This window comes from Neodothiora populina (assembly GCF_041146345.1).
Source record: "Neodothiora populina strain CPC 39397 chromosome Unknown canker_contig_15, whole genome shotgun sequence".
NCBI classification, from domain to species: Eukaryota; Fungi; Ascomycota; class Dothideomycetes; order Dothideales; family Dothioraceae; genus Neodothiora; species Neodothiora populina.
Window position 1 is genome coordinate 747529 of NW_027191413.1, and position 18294 is coordinate 765822.

Below are 18294 nucleotides of genomic sequence, written 5' to 3' on the forward strand. Positions count from 1 at the left end.
TGCACTACTGAGATGTACTGGATGTACTGCCCTGTACAGTGCGAACACCAGATGGGAAGAGCACTACCCGATCTTCAGGACCCCAGATCTGTTCTTACGATTTGTGATTGTGGAGTCTGCCACAACCTTCACATGTTAAACCACCTTCCCCCCTTCACCAGCCACGATCCACCACTCTGCACAGCAAATAGAATAGAATAAAATAAAACAGTCCAGCAAGCAGCATTTGACGTTAGTATGCGGTAAGGCAGCCTGGCACCATTGCCGCGCCATCCCATTTGTGACTTAATCATTTTATTACTGTACTGTACCTACGTCGTACCTGGCCCTGACACCCAATCGAGCGTCTCTCCCGGAGTTATTTCCTTCATCAGTCTCACGCTGGACTTTCCATAATTCCGTCCTCTTGAGCCTATTCACCGCCGACCGGCTTTTGCTGGCCCATCACCCTATCGTGAGGTTGGTGCTACTACTGTATGGAATGTTCGCATGCTCTGGCTAGGGTGATGTAATTTGCAAACCCTCGCGACCGCATTGAGAATGCTACAGTAACCAACTACTCATGCTACACGAGTCGCAGTCGTTCCCCAGCCCACTCATCGCTTCGCCCTCTTCCAATTTGCGATAAAGTCCAGCTCTCGACTCATACAGTACATTGCTGCCCCTGCACACTGCGTGGTGCTACAGCTGGCTTCATGTGGGGCAAAAGGCCGAATCAGTAAGGTGGAGCAGTAAGCTGGGCGAGTAAGATAGCCGTGCTGTGCCTCATTTGCGAAACGTCTGGAAATAGAGCAGTCGGATGGTGTCCTTTGCACCCATCCGCACAGGCAACCAACTACCCAATGAGAGTCAATACTCGACTACTCGCCGTCTCTGCTATTCCCCATCCTCGCGCCCCGTGCGGGAGAAGGACGGAAGAAACCAGTGAAACTCGTCCCAAGAAGGTCTAACTTCGGCTCGGTCTTATTGAGGCCTGTCGGACCCGTTCTTGTCTGGGGTAAATTCAATCCCCATTTCCCGTGCTCCACTAACATGTGCTGCTCTTGACAATCTGGCCATGTTTCCTTGACTCGTGCTACACGAAAATCCCGGCAGCATGTGGCCCAGATCATGCCCCTCGGAGACCGACCCTCCGTTTCTCTGGACGCTCGTAATCAAATTTCCCAATCGCAACAGGATGTGATGCCCTTGTGTCTGGGTCGCTACAAGCTTGCCGACGAAGCTTTTGGTGTCTGCTAGGGCCGCCGACTCCAGATCACGGCAAGCCGCATATCCGTAAATGAACCAACCCCCGTGGGATCATAGACCTGTAGCGCTGAACATCACCCCCTTTTTCGTGATGATAATGCGCTGTGCTGCATCCACAATCTTATGAATGCAGACGATCCTCGTCATGGATCGTCCTCTCCGTTACTACCTCGGATCGAGCCTGCACTCCTCTGATTGGCTGTTGATCCCCATACTAATGCTTATGTTTGCTTGTCTTTCTCACATGAGCAGGTGTGAATCATAATCTTGTGATCCCCAGTCCTTAGATCCCCGCAAGGCGGACTAGGCGGAGGTACAAGCATCCCCACGACGACCCTGTATCGCACAGTATCGCGACAGCCATGTGACACAGCAGATCGTCAATTCCGTATCTCCTCGCTATCGACTGACTTTGTGATTGTATCGCCTGTCTCAGTCAGGTGGTGAGGTGTCAGTCTAATGTGTCACGCTATCACTGCTTCTACGCGTACCATCCTGCATTTGCTCCCCAGAGTGCGGCGCTTCGAGATCTAAGAACATGGGGAAACAAGCATTGGCTTGGATGGGACCTGCAAGAAAAGAACCAGATATTACGTTTCGATCCGAGCTAATCGGAAGCAAGTACAGTGCTATGCGCAGAAACATGTTCATTATCAACTGGACCATACTGCTATGGAATTAGTCTCCGGTGTTGCGGAAAGTGCGGTGAACATGACGATAGCACACGAGCCTTTCGTCGAACTCTGGTCTTGGTGCGTCGAGCATGCTGGCCGTTCGATTATTGAATGACCACTCTCGAGGTTGATTGTTTACCTGCAGAAATCAAACCAGATAGAGTACTCGTACGATTTCCGTCACGAGGGTGACTACGCGGTCTGATATGGAAACAACGCCACTCTCCAGACTTCCCCGGTGATGCTCCACCTTTCACGCAGATCGCAGGGTTAGACCGGAACATCCATCTCCCGTGAGGGAGATGTGCACATCTGGGGTCGCAGCCAAACTCTTTTCTTCCCCACGGTTACATGGATACTTGTACATTGAGCCTGAAGGTGACAAAATCTGTGTAATCGGTTATCATACGCTCGCATGGTACCAAGAGTCAAGGCCAAGGACAAGACAATCGAACGGGCGACGGCCAGACGTGCAGTCGATGTAGCCGCCGCAAGTGTCACAACTTGAGAAATGATGCGACCATGCTCCACTCAGTGTCACGCAATCTGGACTGCATCGGTGACAAAGCCCCGTTAATCGGCCTGACGGCTGCAGAAATCCGACCATTTCGAAACAAGCAGAGCGAGGACAGCATGTTTCCCTTATGAACGGACTGTTGGGGTCGTCTGCGTAGACCACGCCACGCCTTTTCCATCATACCTATTCTATCGAGCAATATCGCTACCGTAGCATTCGGCGGTTGGAATCGGCTGCCTCTTGCAGTGTGATTGTATAGCCATCAAGGTCGCCTAGCTTTGATTGGGGCCAAGAATAAACTCCTTCGGATGAGCGAGAAATCCGCGAGAAGCCCAGCGACCAAGCGACTTTTCTCTCGGCAACGAAAACCCCAACTTTCGGCTGTAATCAGCGGAGCCAGTCTCCACAAAGCATCCGGAGCACGTTTTTTCAGTCCAGTCATTCCATTGAAAGTCTACTGTAATTGTCTTTGTCGCTTCCTCTATCTCTATCTGCGCCACTCTCTTATGACAATCCTCATGGATGCCAAAAAAACAAAATGACTATCTCGGACATTAGCGCCGAGATAACGCTGTCCCCAACAAAGATGGATGACGAAATGTGGACTGTCTGGTCAATTTTCAAAGCCCCCCCATCACGCCCGGCGCCGCTGCCATCCCTCCGAGACAAGGCCGATGCCCAACATATTTGTGATGACAGAAGATAGAGGGAGTTTTCGCTAGGACCGAGAAATTTCTTCACGGCGGGCCTGCGGCGTAGCAATTTGCTTACAGAGCGAGTACGTTATCGATGTTCTCGGCGGTGTACCGGAGAGAATGGAGAATTACTTGATAATAGACTCTCGCGTAGCACACAGCGGTTTATGGAGAGGAATTTTCGCATCCACGTCCACCGTCATGGCGGATGGAGCTACAGTACAACAACATGAACCGCTTCCGCCTCTCGGCTCTGTGGAGAGCAGCAGTGTGGAGACACGTCGCGAGATTCTGATGAAGCAGTCATCCATTCTGCCGCATCGGATCTTCTGCTCATTGCTGTGCTAGTCTGGAAGAGGACTGGTCTGAGCGAGTAAGTCTAGATTGATTAGTGAACAAGGGTCGTGATACACAACCCATCCAAATGCACTAGGATGATGACCCAGAAGCGACCGTGGTGCAAGCTTGGCTTGGTCCCTTCGGCTTTACCCCTCCTCGGAGCAACTCGAGGAGAAAGGGTGGACTGGGGTTCAGCTGTTGTTGCTGTGCCGCAAAGGAATGGATTCGATAACGTCGCAACCCATGTGAATTGATCCAGCCTACGCATATCCATCATGCATGTGTGGCTCAATGGCAGGGCTTGCTGCTGTCTACAATCGTAGGTCTATCGCCTTTTGTTTTCAAACCTTACCGAAGAGGGTGTCTGTCACCCTTCATACTCACCACTGCATGTCACCTACCTACCCTATGGAGTAACGTATGTTGTCGATTGCCTTTTGGCTGAACGAATATGGGGTTACTTTCTTCTCCACACCATCCAAATTCTGCACGTGGAAGATGATTTTCTCTTGGAAAGAGCTTCTTGTGTATGATGCAAAGTACTGTACCTATGTCTGTTTCAGCCCCTATCTGCCTACCTATCCTTGTCGTTGTGGAACAGGAACGCTGCTGCGAGGTGATGAGTATGGCTTGACCGATTGAGATGCATGACACGGTATAGTAGTACGGCACAAGCACGCCAATCCTACAGGCCTATCTATGTACTTGTACTGTTCAGCTGTAGATCAGGGGGCCAGCAGCCATGTTGTGCTGTTGTCGCGCCAGGCATTCTGTTTACGCAGTGATAACCACCATAGATAAGGTAAGATAGGCACGGTACGGTAGACATCACAAGAGTCGGCGATGAACAGCCAAGCATATGCGATGGATCCCCAGAAAATCACGAAGGGGGGGATGTTTGACACTGCCAGAAAACTGGGGTAGCATATTTGCTTGTGATTCTGTGTGTATATGCGGTATTATAGGAGGTAAAGAGTCACTACTGTATTGAATGCGGAGGATGTGGTATTCATCGACAGAGTCACCAAAGCGAGCGTGATTTCAACCATGTTACACATACAAAACTCACCTTCATCTAGAGGCAGTCTCTTCGCCGGTGCAGTGTGTATACCTCTATCACACACATATGTCAAAAAAGAAAAACATCCCACATGTAATAGCCTTTGCAGCAAAGGGAAAAAACCCTACACACAGTATATATGTATATATGCATTCCCGCTCTCCCGGAAACCAGTAAGCTGATGTAATGCACAAACGGATCTACCTAAAGGCGATAGACAAGCTACTTACCTAAGGTATGCAATGCTTATTGAAAGACAATGCCACCGTACAAGCGAGCGAACAAAGAATCCCAACTCGTCTGCCTTCTGCCACACCACATCCCTTCTCAGCTTGATATTACTGTCTATCCTCTACCAAAAGCACCTACTCGATAGAGCGCAAGCAGCACAATCACATGCCGCACACACGTGTGAACAGCTCAACAGAAAACAGACAAATGAACGACTCAGGCGAGAAGCAGTGCAGTGCAGCGCAGCGCAGTGCAGGTGAAACATGGCATATCAGGAGCCATTATTGTCCAGCGTGGGATATATCGGGTGGAAATATATGCGTCCACCAATTAGACTTGGACAGAGAAACGCGAAATTATATCCGTGTTTGGGACACTCACGTGTACGGCCTCGCTGATTACCTCTGATGAAAGAATTGAGCGATCGATTGATGGCTGTGTCTTGGATCATTATGCGAGCGGCGGGAGGGACTAACGCTTGTCTTCGCATACGCGAGGAGAATATGGGTTGCTTTAGTGGAGGGGTGCTGTTGTTGCTGTCACTTGTGCGACTTGTGAGCGGCGTGAGTAATTCATCTGTCGAAAGGGACAGGGTTGCCCTATGGTCTCGACCTGGGGACCGTTTGCAGCAAGTTTTTCTGATGGGTTGTCACAAAACACTTTCATGATGTTCCACTTGCATTCGCAGAAGTACAGGGTGAGGTTGACTGAGGAAAAGAAGATACAAAAATGCAAAAAAGAACACATGTCGAAGGTGATAAGACACATGGAATTGAACCACACCTGATTTGAACAGGTAACCTTCTGGACTGGAATCAGACGCGCTACCATTGCGCCAGCGGTCCCAATTCGATAAAGTTTCAGCTTGCTTCTTGGTATATAAAGTGTGAGAACAGAAGCTAGGCTGTGGAGCTGTGCCGGATTAACTGTCGCCGGAGAGCTTCGAAAGGGACAGGGACACGGTAGGCACCACGCGTCTCTCGGAGCGATCACCCTGTAGATTATCACCACGCGGAATACCTTGCTCTATAGCTCCCGTACAAGATAACTCTCAGGCACACACTTTGATTCATTCAATCAGTGGACATATTGTCGCAATAGCTGGACCGTTCCATACCCTCGACTCCGTTGCAGCATAAACCATCATGGCAGCAATGATGCCTAGTGGATCTGGGTCAGGGAACCCTGCGCACTACGATCCCTACGACAATGACGCCGACCTCATTGACCCAGATGATGGTGAGTTTCGTTGAGCTCTTATAGTCGTCTGAAAAGATTTCCGTCTGAATCAAGCTCAGCAACCCTCGATGACCTGGACCCCATCACCAGCTCCGACCGAGCTCCTCTCACTGGCAACCTTCAACCACAAGACCAACAGCGCATCCAGCAATCGCAGTCATATCTCAACTCAGCCGTGGGCGGAGAGGACCGGCGCGCGCCCTCGAATACGATCGATGAGACGGTGTGGACGACACTGAAACGGGACTTGCTGGCTGTGTGGGAGAAGATGCGCCAGGTCCTATATCCCAAATACCTGCTCGGCGGCGTCATGGAAAGAGGAGGTGGCATCGGGGGAGCAGAGAGACAGGAGGGAGATGCGGCAGGTGGTCTTCGAGGTCTTGTGGGGAGATGGCCATCGGACCTGCCACAGGTGCTACTCGAGCAAGGTGGCATGAGCGAGGGCTTGAGGGATTGGGATCTATGGTGAGAAAGAAGTCAAGCTCGGAAAGTGTGACGAGAGAAAGACTAACGGCATGGCAGGGGTCCCTTACTATTCTGCCTCTTACTGAGTTTCTTCTTGAGCCGAGGAGCGCAGGACACGCAAAAGAGTCTCGTCTTTTCCGGCGTCTTCACTATGGTCTGGCTCGGTGAAGCTGTCGTCACTCTTCAGATCAAGCTGCTTGGCGGAAACATGTCGGTCGATTCCATAGCTCGAGATGCGCAGTTGGACATGAAAGCTAACGTGATGCAGTTCCTTCTTCCAATCTGTCTGCATCATCGGCTACACGCTCTTCCCGCTCGTCATCGCATCGATCCTCAGTGCAGTCGGACTTCCCATGGTGGCGCGCATACCCGTCTATATCGTCCTTGCATTCTGGTCCGTGGCGGCAGGAGTCAGCATTCTCGGAGGATCAGGGGTTGTCAAGAACCGCGTGTTCCTGGCAATGTTCCCGTTGTTTCTGTTCTACACGGCGCTGACCGCACTTTGCTTCATCAGCTAGATGGACGAGAAAGACGGGGCATGACGGTCGTGCTGATATACCCGCCCCTGGCGTAGCAGGTTCTGGCCGAGGCAAGGTGTCGTCTTTGATAAGACCAAAAAAATGGGACCTTAGACAAGATAGCAGATTAGAATGACTTTTTGTAGTCACCGATGGATTCGATGCATACATCACCACGGGGTATTTGATGTCACTGGGAACTTGCGATTTCAGCACACAGCTGTAGTGAGACCCCAGATCTGGTAGGGTACAGATGCATTTATATGTATATATCGCACAACTTCTATATCAACACTACTTACGACTAACGACTATGATCGTGACTGAGCGTATTGGTTGCAGCATGATATACGGGTGGTGATACGGCAGCCTCCTGCAGTCAGTTGCAGTGGGGTAACTTCCACTTGTACACACCAAAGCAAAGCCGTACAACCTGAATCGGAACCACGAATTGCTCTCTTTTCTCCCTTTCTCTTCCATCTGACAACGTCCACGCTGGCCCGACTCACCCTGCAGCTGCAGTATTCGATCGCCATTCCGCATCCCAAAACATTCATAGCGCTCCTACCGCGTAGAGCAAAGCTATCGACGGGACAAAGCTGTTCAGAGTGTCGTTCCTCCCGTCACTGTCGCTGTCGCCAGTCGGCCACCAAGAGAGATCGTCATCCGACGTGCAATAGCAGTCTCTCCGCTGCGTCAAGCTTGTAAACACACAGAGCAAGCACAAGTGCAGCAAAATCCCACCACAACAACATCAGCATTGATCACGGACGACGGGGTCTGTTCATCATGTCGTCGTCGCCCCGTGCTGCTTCAGACACGGAAAACCACGAGAAGCCCGTCAGGGAAAAGCTTCGCAACGCGTCCATTTCAGCTGCAAGCACGCTCAACACCATGGCCGAATCCACCTCTGAGACTGCCGCTGCTCCTGCCATTGTCGACGACGACGCCAGAGACTCAGCGCAGCCCGGGACGACTCCTGCAGCCGACATGACCACCTCGGCCCCCAACGACAGCAGCTCTGCTCCCTCGACGGACACCAAGACCAGAGGAAGACCGTCGAGAAAGAGAAGCCACGAGGACATTGCCGACGAGAGCCAAGAGGAACCCGCCCCCAAGACCCGTCACGCACGCAAAAGATCACGCGAGGCCTACGACTCGGACGAGCCAGATCACTCCCAAGAGCGCACCTCCCTTGCTTCCGGAGACAACGCGGCTGCCAGGTCTTCATCGACGGCGAACAAGAGACCTGCCACTCCCGCAGACGACGAGGATGCTTCGTCACTCGCCGACAAGGTCGCCAGCCCCAGAACGAAGAAGAGCAGACCTGACGAGCCAGTGAACGGATCCGAGGAGAGTGCGCCTGCGTCAGAAGGACAAACAGAAGACGCGAAACCCACGCCCGCAGATTCGACTGAGTCGTCCAGCTTCACTAAGATCCCTCCCACGAGCGGCTTTGCCAATCCCTCGACTGCCTCGCCTTTCACTGCACTTGCCAGCAACAAATCTCCTACGAATGGAACCACGCCCTCTGCCTTCGAGTCTTCATCCTTTGCCAGGCTCGCTTCGTCATCCACCTCGGGCTTCGCTTCTCTGGCTGGGAATGCCCCCAAGCTTTCATCCTTTGCGAGCGCCTCGCCGACACCTCCGCCCGCAACCGCCGCTGATTCCGGGAAGAGCGAACATGACAAACCCGCAGCTCAGACCTTCGGAGGCGCCTTGGGCGCATCTTCGCCCTTCACTGCTGCTGCAATCCAAGGGGCGACTCCTTCACCATTCGGATCCGCTGGCGCGTCCTCCTTCGGCCAAGCGGGCAAGACTGGCTTCGGCAGTGGGCTCGCTGGTGGATTTGGCGGACTCGGCAGCTCCAAACTCTCTTCGTTTGCGAGCAGTGCAACGCCAGCCTTCGCTGGAAGTGGCGCGCTCAAAGCAGCCAAGCCATTCGGCGCCCCTGCCGATGATGGCGAGGGTGACGAGGGACCAGGCGGTGACGCAGAGGAAGGAGGCGCTGGCGACGAGCCTAAGAATGATGCTGACAACGACGAGAAAGATGAACGTTTCTACGAACAAGACAGTAAGCCGACCGAGCTACCCCTGAGAACGGCTTCAATACTGACGAATCGCAGTTGAAACCGGCGAAGAGAACGAGACAACCGAATATACTTGTAGGGCGAAATTGTACAACTTTGTTAAGACCGAAGATGGTACCAAAAAGGAGTGGAAGGAACGTGGTCTCGGTGTCGTCCGTCTCAATGTCGCAAACCCAGGTCCCGAAAGTGGCGACACAGCACCGAAAGCGAGATTAGTGATGCGCGCCGATGGTAGTCACAGAGTCGTGCTGAACACGCCTGTTGTGAAGGGAGTCTCTTTTGGAACCGTCCAGGGAGAGGCTCCGGTCGGAGGTTACGTCTACTTCATGGGAAGCATCGATGGGAGTGCGAAACTCGAGCTGCTCCAGATGAAGGTGAGTCAGTGTCCTTTAAACACATTGAGCATCACTGATCAATTCTGCAGCTCCGTCCACAATTTGCACTTGAACTGTACGAAAGAATTGCAGATTTGCAAAAGGCTATGTGATGAATCACGGAATGAGACTTTGCAACAGAAACCTAGTAAACCAGCAGCGCGCAGCCGCAGCTCCCGTTGTAGTCTTCGCCTTTCCGCTTCTCTTCTATCAGGTCTCGAGAGCCTTCACCCTCCATATCGAGTGTCTTCGCACTGGTGTGAAGACACATTGACGATAATTTCTGGCCGCTTCGACCAAGTCCTCGAATTTCATATATAAATGCTCAGCAATGCTTGGAAGCGATACTGGCTTTGGAAGTAAACCTCCGAAGCGGCATGTTCTACATAGCATCTTGAGATTGCATAAAAACCCCCGAATCACCAATGACTTCTGGTTCTTCTTTTTTCCTTTGTAGGTCAGATTCTCATGTGCTGGGTTGCAAGGAGGTATATACCCGTCTATTCACGCCCATAGATCAAATTCAATTTAAAAGTCTTTCTGGAGGCTCGTGACTCCGCGTTGTGGGGAGACGCGCCAAAAACATTCCGTACCGAGTGAACTACATCATCGACAGCGACTCGCCACCCGACTTGTGCTGTGATTCTGTATATTGCAGTAGCAGACATTTGGATTTCATGTACTTGCTGATCAGATCATTCATCGAGTGTGAAGATAATATTCATTCCTTGAGTTTCTGAATTCGATTCCACGATTTGGACTGCCTAGAATAATACTTATACACAATTCAGTACGTCATTTAAACATCAGGCACACTTTTTCAATATCGTGCCACATAAATGTCTTGATCATGGTAAGATTGCAAGCAGCCACTGTGTCAAATCAAATCGTTCGCAAAAGGAAGAGAAAGTCTGCCGAAGGACCCAACAAGGATACGGATGGTTCGGTGCAATCAGAAGAGCAGACTGCTGCTGCAGACCAGACGAATAATGCAGACATCATTACGTCCACCAGCAGCACGACAGCCGTCCCGACCAAGACCCACGATGGAGGCAAGAAGCCGCGGAGGACGGCAAAGGCAGTCAAGCCGCCGTCGACTCTCCGGCAAGACTCGTCCAGCTTGATCGAGTCGTCAATACCATGGCCGGACCATTTCACAAAGCTCGGCCAGGTCCATCGAGCTCTGAACCTCGTGTACACTTTCTGCTGCACGCGCAAGCAATTGGCGACGACCTTCGAGACGATCAAAAGCGCCGTGCAGGGCCACATCGGCCGCGAGCTGAGCATCGAAGACGTAGCTAAGATCAAGACACTGCTGCCCCGCGCCATCCAGTTCGCGTATGTGGATGAGGCGGCTCTGCAGGTGAACCTCATGGGCGAGCCTGAGGCGCGGCAGAATATCCGAAACAAAGCGTACTTGATCCCTGCCGAGCCGAAAGAGAGCAGTGACCAGGACGGAGAGCAAAAGGAAGTGCTTCTGTTTGAATTCATCGACGGCGATCTGAAGAGACAGGTGCAGCATTCCAAAACGGGCGAGCCGACGAGGGCGACGAAAAAGCTCCGCGAGGAAGATCTCAAAATGCCGGTTTTCAGTCAGAAGCAGATGGTGAAGTTGATTGAGAAACGCAATATCAAATTCACTTCTGCTGTGAATGTGTGGCTCAACGAGTGTATGGAGGAAGGCGTTGATCCGGTGCAGAAGTTAGAGGACGAGCACAAGGCGTTTGTGCCGGAGCCATCTGATAGTAGAGCAGGCACACCCGCATCTGACTCGAAGAGGACGGGCATTATGCCGCCAAAATCAATCCCACGCGAGAGAAACAGTATCCCGGAGATCATCTCCGAGATCAAGACGCTGGAGTGGTATACAGGCCAGATCGTACCGGATGGCCATAGAGTTTTTGATCCCCAGCCACCGATTCACGGTCCCCTGAACTTTGAACTCAGCCAAAACCTCGTGAACGCTCTATATAACACGAGAGGGATAGAACAACTATACGCACATCAGGCCGAGGCAATCAACAACCTCTATGAAGGCCATAACGTCATCGTGTCCACATCTACCAGTTCCGGAAAATCGCTGATCTACCAGATTCCTGTCCTACACGAACTCGAAAAGGATATCAATACGCGAGCCATGTACATATTCCCTACAAAAGCACTCGCACAGGATCAGCGCCGGAGCTTGAAAGACATACTACATCTCATGCCTGGCCTGCAAGACCTGGTTGTCGATACTTTCGATGGCGACACGCCCATGCCGGACAGAAACATGATCAGAGACGAGGCACGTATCATATTCACCAATCCCGATATGCTGCACATAACCATTCTTCCGCAAGAAGAAAAGTGGCGGACGTTTCTTCAGAACCTCAAGTTTGTCGTCGTGGACGAATTGCACGTCTACAATGGACTTTTCGGCGCCCATGTTGCCCTCATCATGCGACGGCTAAGGCGCATATGCGCCGCAGTGGGAAACCGACATGTCAAGTTCATATCTTGCTCGGCAACTGTTGCGAATCCAGAGGAGCATATGACGACCATCTTCGGAGTTGATCAAGTGAAGCTCACAGATTTTGACGGAAGTCCTAGTGGACGTAAAGAGTTTCTGTGTTGGAACACTCCGTTCAAAGATCCAGCTGACCCTACGAGCGGAAGAGGAGACGCACTGGCCGAGAGCGCAAAGGTATTCTGTCAGCTGATATTGCGAGGTGTGAGAGTAATCGCGTTCTGCAGAGTCCGGAAACAATGCGAGATCCTGCTCGGCGCAGTCAAGACGGAGCTCACAAGTCTCGAGCGACCGGAAGTCATGGCCAGGGTCATGGCCTACAGAGGAGGCTACACACCTCAAGACAGACGACAAATCGAGAGGGAGATGTTTGATGGAAAGCTTGTCGGCATCGTGGCAACCAATGCTCTCGAGCTTGGAGTAGACATTGGATCACTAGACGCAGTGGTCACCGTCGGATTCCCCTACACGATCGCCAACCTCAGGCAGCAAAGTGGCAGAGCGGGACGCAGAAACAAAGACTCGCTGTCAGTTCTGATCGGAGACTGTTTTCCCACAGACCAATACTACATGGAAAACCCAGATGAGATCTTCACGAAACCAAACTGTGAGCTCCAGGTCGACCTGACCAACATGCTCGTGCTGGAAGGGCACATCCAATGCGCCGCACACGAGATGCCAATCCGGCCCGACGAGGACAAACCGTACTTTGGCAAGCTCCTGCCCGAGATAGCAGAGACACGGATGCGCAAGGACGATCTAGGCTTCTACCACACCCACGAGCGATTCCTACCGTACCCTTCGCGCTACGTAGCCATTCGCGACACGGAAGACGACCACTTCGCCATCGTCGACGTCTCGAACGGGCGCAACGTCGTGCTCGAAGAACTCGAAGCCTCACGCGCCTTCTTCACCATCTACGAAGGCGGCATCTTCCTGCACCAAGGGCACAAATACCTCGTCAAAGAAATGTCAGTCGACAGCAAACTCGCCAAAGTCGAGCGCGTCAACGTAGAGTGGACGACGCAGCAACGCGACTTCACAGACATCGACCCGGTAGAAACAGAAGCCATCCGGCGCATCCCCAAGTCTCTCTCGCGCGCCTTCTACGGCAGCATCCGCATCAAACAAGTCGTCTTCGGCTTTTTCAAAGTCGACAAGCGGCGGCGCATCCTCGACGCAGTGCAAGTCGACAACCCGCCCATAACAATCATGTCCAAAGGCATGTGGCTCGACGTGCCCAAGCGCGCCCTTGAGATCCTGGCCTCGCGCCGCCTCAACGTCGCCGGCTCCATCCACGCCGCAGAACACGCCCTCATGTCCCTGATGCCCAACTTCGTCATCTCCACGCCCGGCGACGTGCGCACGGAATGCAAGAACGCGCTCAAGGAATTCGCGCAGAAGGAAACCCATCGCAAGCGGCCCGCGCGCCTGACCTTCTACGACGCCAAAGGCGGCGCCTCCGGAAGCGGCATATCGACCAAGGCCTTCGAGTTCGTGGACCTCTTGCTGCATCAGGCTGTGCGCAGAGTCGAGGCGTGTCATTGCGAGGAAGGGTGTTTGGAGTGCTGCTGTGACGAGCGCTGCAAGGAGGCGAATATGGTCATGTCCAAGGCGGGCGCCGAGGTTATTCTCAAGACGCTGTTGAATCAGGATATTGATGTTGAGAGTTTGCCGTGGGGCCCGGAGGACGAGAGGTGTCCTGCGGGTATTGAGACTGTTGTTGTCGCTGAGGAGGTCAGGCCTGCTAGGGGTAGGGTGATCGAGGAGGTCATGGTCAAGAGGGAGAGTGGAGGACGAGTGGTTGGTATGGTCACTGTGGGACGTGTGGGAGGAGAAGGAGCTGGAGCTGACGATGATGATAATGACGGTGTTGAGGAGGTCAGGATCAAAGAAGAGGTTGTTGACTAAGTGGTCGGACCCTTGTAGATATTGCGCACATTTATTCCTCCCTTGCTACTCCTCCATCTCTTCTTTAGACAGATGATTATACCAAGACAAATCTAGAACTTGTCACGTCTACCATCCATCCCTTTTTAGTTTCGTTCAGTCCTCTAACTCCACGAAAAGAAGAACTAGACCAAGAATCCGAAAAGACCAACCCAATTCCACAGCCCTTACCCCCAACCCCCTCTTTTTGTTTCTCTTCTATCTACATCTTCTTCCTATACAGCTCCCCACCACAGCCCCTAAGTCTCGCAGCCGCCTGCTCAGGCGTGATATCCCTCTGCGGCTCAGCCATCATCTCGTAGCCGACCAGGAACTTGCGCACCGTGGCGCTGCGGAGCAGAGGAGGGTAGAAATGCATGTGGAAGTGAGAGGACTCGATTTCTTCCGGGGTGCCAGACAGCGGCGCTTGGTGGATGCCCATGCCTGAAGAACAGTCAGTGGATTTTCATTTCTAAGAGCGTTGAATAGAAGGGTAAAAGAGGAAAAAGGGGTGGCTGTGGTTCACTCACTGTATGGGAAATGCGTCTCGAAGAGATTATCATATCTCCTCGTGACATCAGCAATAGCCTCTGCGAGATGCAGCCTCTCCTCATCACTGAAATCGACGAGCGACCTCTTGTGCGTCTTGGCGACGATCATGGTCTCGAACGGCCACGTCGCCCACCACGGACACACGGCGAGGAAAGTGGCGTTCTCGGAGACGACGCGCTCTTGCTTCGAGGCTTCGAGGTTCGCGTAGTCGACCAGCATGTGCTTTCCTCCGTGCTCACTCCTGTACTTTTGCAGGTTCTGCAGCTCGAGAGATGGCTCTTCGGGCAGACCGGTGCATGTCCACACTTGACCATGGGGATGCGGGTTCGAACACCCCATGGCCGCGCCTTTGTTCTCGAAGATTTGCATATATCTGTATTGGGCGTTTGGCTTTGCAATGTCCGTGTCGTTTCCGGATGGCGGCATCGTAGTCGACCATGCCAGAGAGGCAAGAGGAGAATGCGGATCCAAGTGAGCAGAGTAGATGCGTGTCCAGGCTTGAATGACAGGCAGGATATCGGCAGGAGGTAGATCGGCCAGGGTCAGGTTGTGGGCAGGCGAAAATGTCAAGACGTAGCATTTGCCAGTGACGGGCTCGGCACGCAATAGAGAGCTGGACAACTCATCGCTGTTGGATGCACCGTCGTACTCGGCTTGCTCTTCCTTGACTGCGCTGTAGTCGTTGACAAAGACAAAAGTGCTGTCGTATTTGGGATTCTCATCTCCTTGGGCTCGCTTGTTGCCGGGGCAGAGATAGCACTGCACGGAGAGACGGGTTCAGCTTGCGGAATCATGACGAGCTGAGATGTGGCACGGGACAAGAAAACAGAAATGAGCAAAGAGATAGAGAGATGAAGCAGAAGGAGATAGATTGTTTCATACAGATGGGTCATACGCAGGGAGGGTCGTCCTCGATGCACCTTCCTGCTGTCCTAATGTCGCAAATGGTCAATTACCACTCGACAACCCAAAAAACCGGGAAATGCTCGACAGAACCGGAAAACATTTATAGCTCCTTTAGTCTGGCAAAGCACACTCACCTTGCCATGGTCGCTTGGTTCTATGGGGAGAAACAAGTATCCAACTTCCCCGCAGTGGGTTGAAGCGGCGATGAGAAATGTCGTCAAGGATAGCGTCCGGCATGTTTTCCTGTCGCTGTCAAATCTGGACGATTGCTTGCTGTGGTTTAGCAAATAGTGATAGAAGCAATACTCAGTCTTACAAAAGTCGAGAACTCGTCGCTTCACTCGCACCAAATCCTACCACAAAGGAGCAGGACAATAATTTTCCCACCATGTCCCCCTCATTGCTGCTCACCTGTCCTTCCTCTTTCGTCACTCGCGTTGGCGGGGCATGCGGGCAGAGCTGGGGCAAGCGATCGTCCGTTATTCGCTCATCATTCGCGACCCTACCCTAATCACTAATCACCTGCACTTTGGCCCTTACACTTGCTTGCCTACCGAAAGATTTCTCCGCCAGGCGACCGGCCATGTCCGCCATTGCAAATTCCTACTGTACGCCCTGTCCACTGCCTCCTTAGCACGCGTCTGCTGCTGTACCGGACTGTATGCCCTGGATAAAGCTGCGGCTAAGTGCGTTACAATTCTCTGGTTCGGTGAATTCGAATCATCACATGGTCCATGTCACTATTGGACGCCCAGGTATTGAACACCGTACAAGCTGCAGCATGTCGTCGTGTGAAAGAGCCATCCCTACCACGACTATGATGCGTAGGTGTGCATCGTTTTCTCTCTCTTGTTGACCTCGAGTCGGAGTATACTCTATGTCTGGACTATGCTGGCTTCCGAGCTCGAGTTTCCGTTTGTGATAATCTTCGCCACCAGGCTAAAATGGAGTCTTGCCCATGCGCACAATTGCACGACACACAATCTATGATCCGGTCGATCCCGTAGAAAGTCGGTTCGACAGCAACATCAGTCCGCGCCTGAATCTTGACCATCAAAGAGGTCCTTGCGCCGCATATGAAGCACAGCCCGTGAGAGTATTATGGACCGTTATGTAGGTAGGTAGGGTTGTCGATGATCCATGGCAACCAAGTTCACAAATCCGGCTTGCATGGCTGCTGTCGCTCCTCGAGTTACGGCCGAAAATTTGCATAACTGGAGAAGTTCATAGTGTTTGCTTCACTATTATCTACACGACGCTGTGTTGGCGTTCGGAAATAAACTTTACAGCCAAGCAGTGTCTATAAGTGTAATGGCTTGCAACTACCTGTACGAGTAAGGTATGGTACATACTAACGACACGGAATTTTGAGTTGGTGGCCGACGGTCCGACACTTGGACACTGGCGCGGCTAATTGCGGCCTTATGGCGTTCGGAGCACTAAATTACCTCATCAGGGCAACAGCTGCCCTAATTGTTGCTGGACGGATAAATCGAATTGCGCCATGTTGGTTTGTTGCCCGCAGCTGTCGTGAAGGTCGTACAAAGCGAGCCGGCGAAATGCGTCTCTGACGTCAATCGGCAGTGATAAGACGCACAAGTAAATAGGTACTGTCCTGTGTGAATCAGTAAATTCTTACCAAGTGAGGTTGCACCAGCGTAGCAGATGCCGACGACGAAGACAGGGAACCGCTGCCAGCAAATCGTCAAGAAAATATGTCTGACCAGTGTGATAATAGAGTAGCTAACAAACTCGCATGTGCAGCTGTTCTCACATGCTGCTGCTGCAATCAACTTATGTTCTATGCATATACCTTTGTGGTTTGCACAAGTATCGGACAAGACTTTCATATCCAGGTCAGACTTTGTTAGACTCCCGCCAAGCTAAGCCACCGACGGAAGTCCAAGAGCCGATCCGGATAAAACTGCCCGCTTCCGCGTCGGCAGAACCAAGCGAGCTCAGAATGACACCCTGCATACCAGACTTTTTAGACTGTAACTCCGCGACGTGTCACGTTGTTGTATCAGGGCATAGCTTCCGTGAACGGTATCTCGAGTCGGCTTGTAGACCCTGTGGCCGCGGCCGACTCCGTGGCGGTTTTCTTTTGGGCATAAGCGTCGGTCATACAACGGGCCTGTCAAGTCGGTTGGACTAGCTGTCGCTTAGGTTTGTTGAGAGACAGGGCAAAGGCCAGAAGATATCCAAAGAGAGGCATCCTTCTAGCTGGTCAGGTGCGAACGCGATGGACGTGCTTTTATGCCGCGCGACTTACGCCGCCGAAGAGCCAGGTTCGCAGACTCGTGCTCGAACGATGGATACCAACGCTTGCAAACTCCCTTCCAGTGGTGACGGCGCCTTGGGAGTCAGTCGGGTATAGAAGTCTTGTCAACAGACAATACAAACATGAAGTGCGGCAGATGGTAGTCGTGGAGGATACGATAACCATGACTCGAGCTCTGCATGAGATTACCTCATCTTTGGCAACACATATCAGCGATTAAACCGTGATTCCGAGATCTGGAAAGAACACCGATCAATCGCAAGACCTTGGCTACACTATACATGCTTGTGCTTATTAGTCCGGAGGTACGGTATTGTATGTGCGACCCCCAGTCGCATGGACGCCAGGCAGACAATCAGGACTGTGCGGCACACGCTGACTCAGTCTCAAAGTACCAAGTCCGCACGAGTCACACGAGCTCGCAGACGCTTTTACGCTTTTGCTGTGATCGAATACAGTAGAGCACCGCTCGTGAGATTTCTCTGCAACGTCGTGAGTTTCGTGAACATTGCAGAGTACGACATGGCCTCCGGAAGTTTATGCGAGATTCTGATCGTTTCCTTTCTTGCTCCGATCGCCTGAGAATGAATGTGATCCAGCAGACTCGTTATCGGTGTGCCATAGCATAATGAAATATACCTCCAATTAGAAACTTGATGATCAAAAT

General features: G+C 52.2%; 4 protein-coding genes across 4 annotated transcripts; 3 read left to right on the forward strand and 1 right to left on the reverse strand.

Moving 5' to 3' along the window:
• Positions 1 to 5909: 5909 nt before the first annotated feature.
• On the forward strand, positions 5910 to 6986 carry AAFC00_002611 (uncharacterized protein; the record flags this gene model as incomplete). Its single annotated transcript, XM_069341952.1, has 4 exons — positions 5910 to 6003; positions 6063 to 6468; positions 6526 to 6678; positions 6737 to 6986. 4 exons carry the CDS (start codon positions 5910 to 5912, stop codon positions 6984 to 6986), a joined length of 903 nt encoding a protein of 300 aa, XP_069198456.1.
• Positions 6987 to 7775: 789 nt separating this feature from the next.
• On the forward strand, positions 7776 to 9563 carry AAFC00_002612 (uncharacterized protein; the record flags this gene model as incomplete). Its single annotated transcript, XM_069341953.1, has 3 exons — positions 7776 to 9060; positions 9113 to 9450; positions 9501 to 9563. The coding sequence occupies 3 exons, from the start codon at positions 7776 to 7778 to the stop codon at positions 9561 to 9563; spliced, it is 1686 nt and encodes a 561-aa protein (XP_069198457.1).
• Positions 9564 to 10300: 737 nt separating this feature from the next.
• On the forward strand, positions 10301 to 13870 carry AAFC00_002613 (uncharacterized protein; the record flags this gene model as incomplete). The annotated part of the gene is made up of 1 exon (XM_069341954.1): positions 10301 to 13870. One exon carries the CDS (start codon positions 10301 to 10303, stop codon positions 13868 to 13870), a length of 3570 nt encoding a protein of 1189 aa, XP_069198458.1.
• Positions 13871 to 14111: 241 nt separating this feature from the next.
• AAFC00_002614 (uncharacterized protein) lies at positions 14112 to 15583 on the reverse strand (the record flags this gene model as incomplete). Its single annotated transcript, XM_069341955.1, has 4 exons — positions 14112 to 14332; positions 14419 to 15199; positions 15323 to 15372; positions 15481 to 15583. 4 exons carry the CDS (start codon positions 15581 to 15583, stop codon positions 14112 to 14114), a joined length of 1155 nt encoding a protein of 384 aa, XP_069198459.1.
• Between the last annotated feature and the right edge of the window lie 2711 nt (positions 15584 to 18294).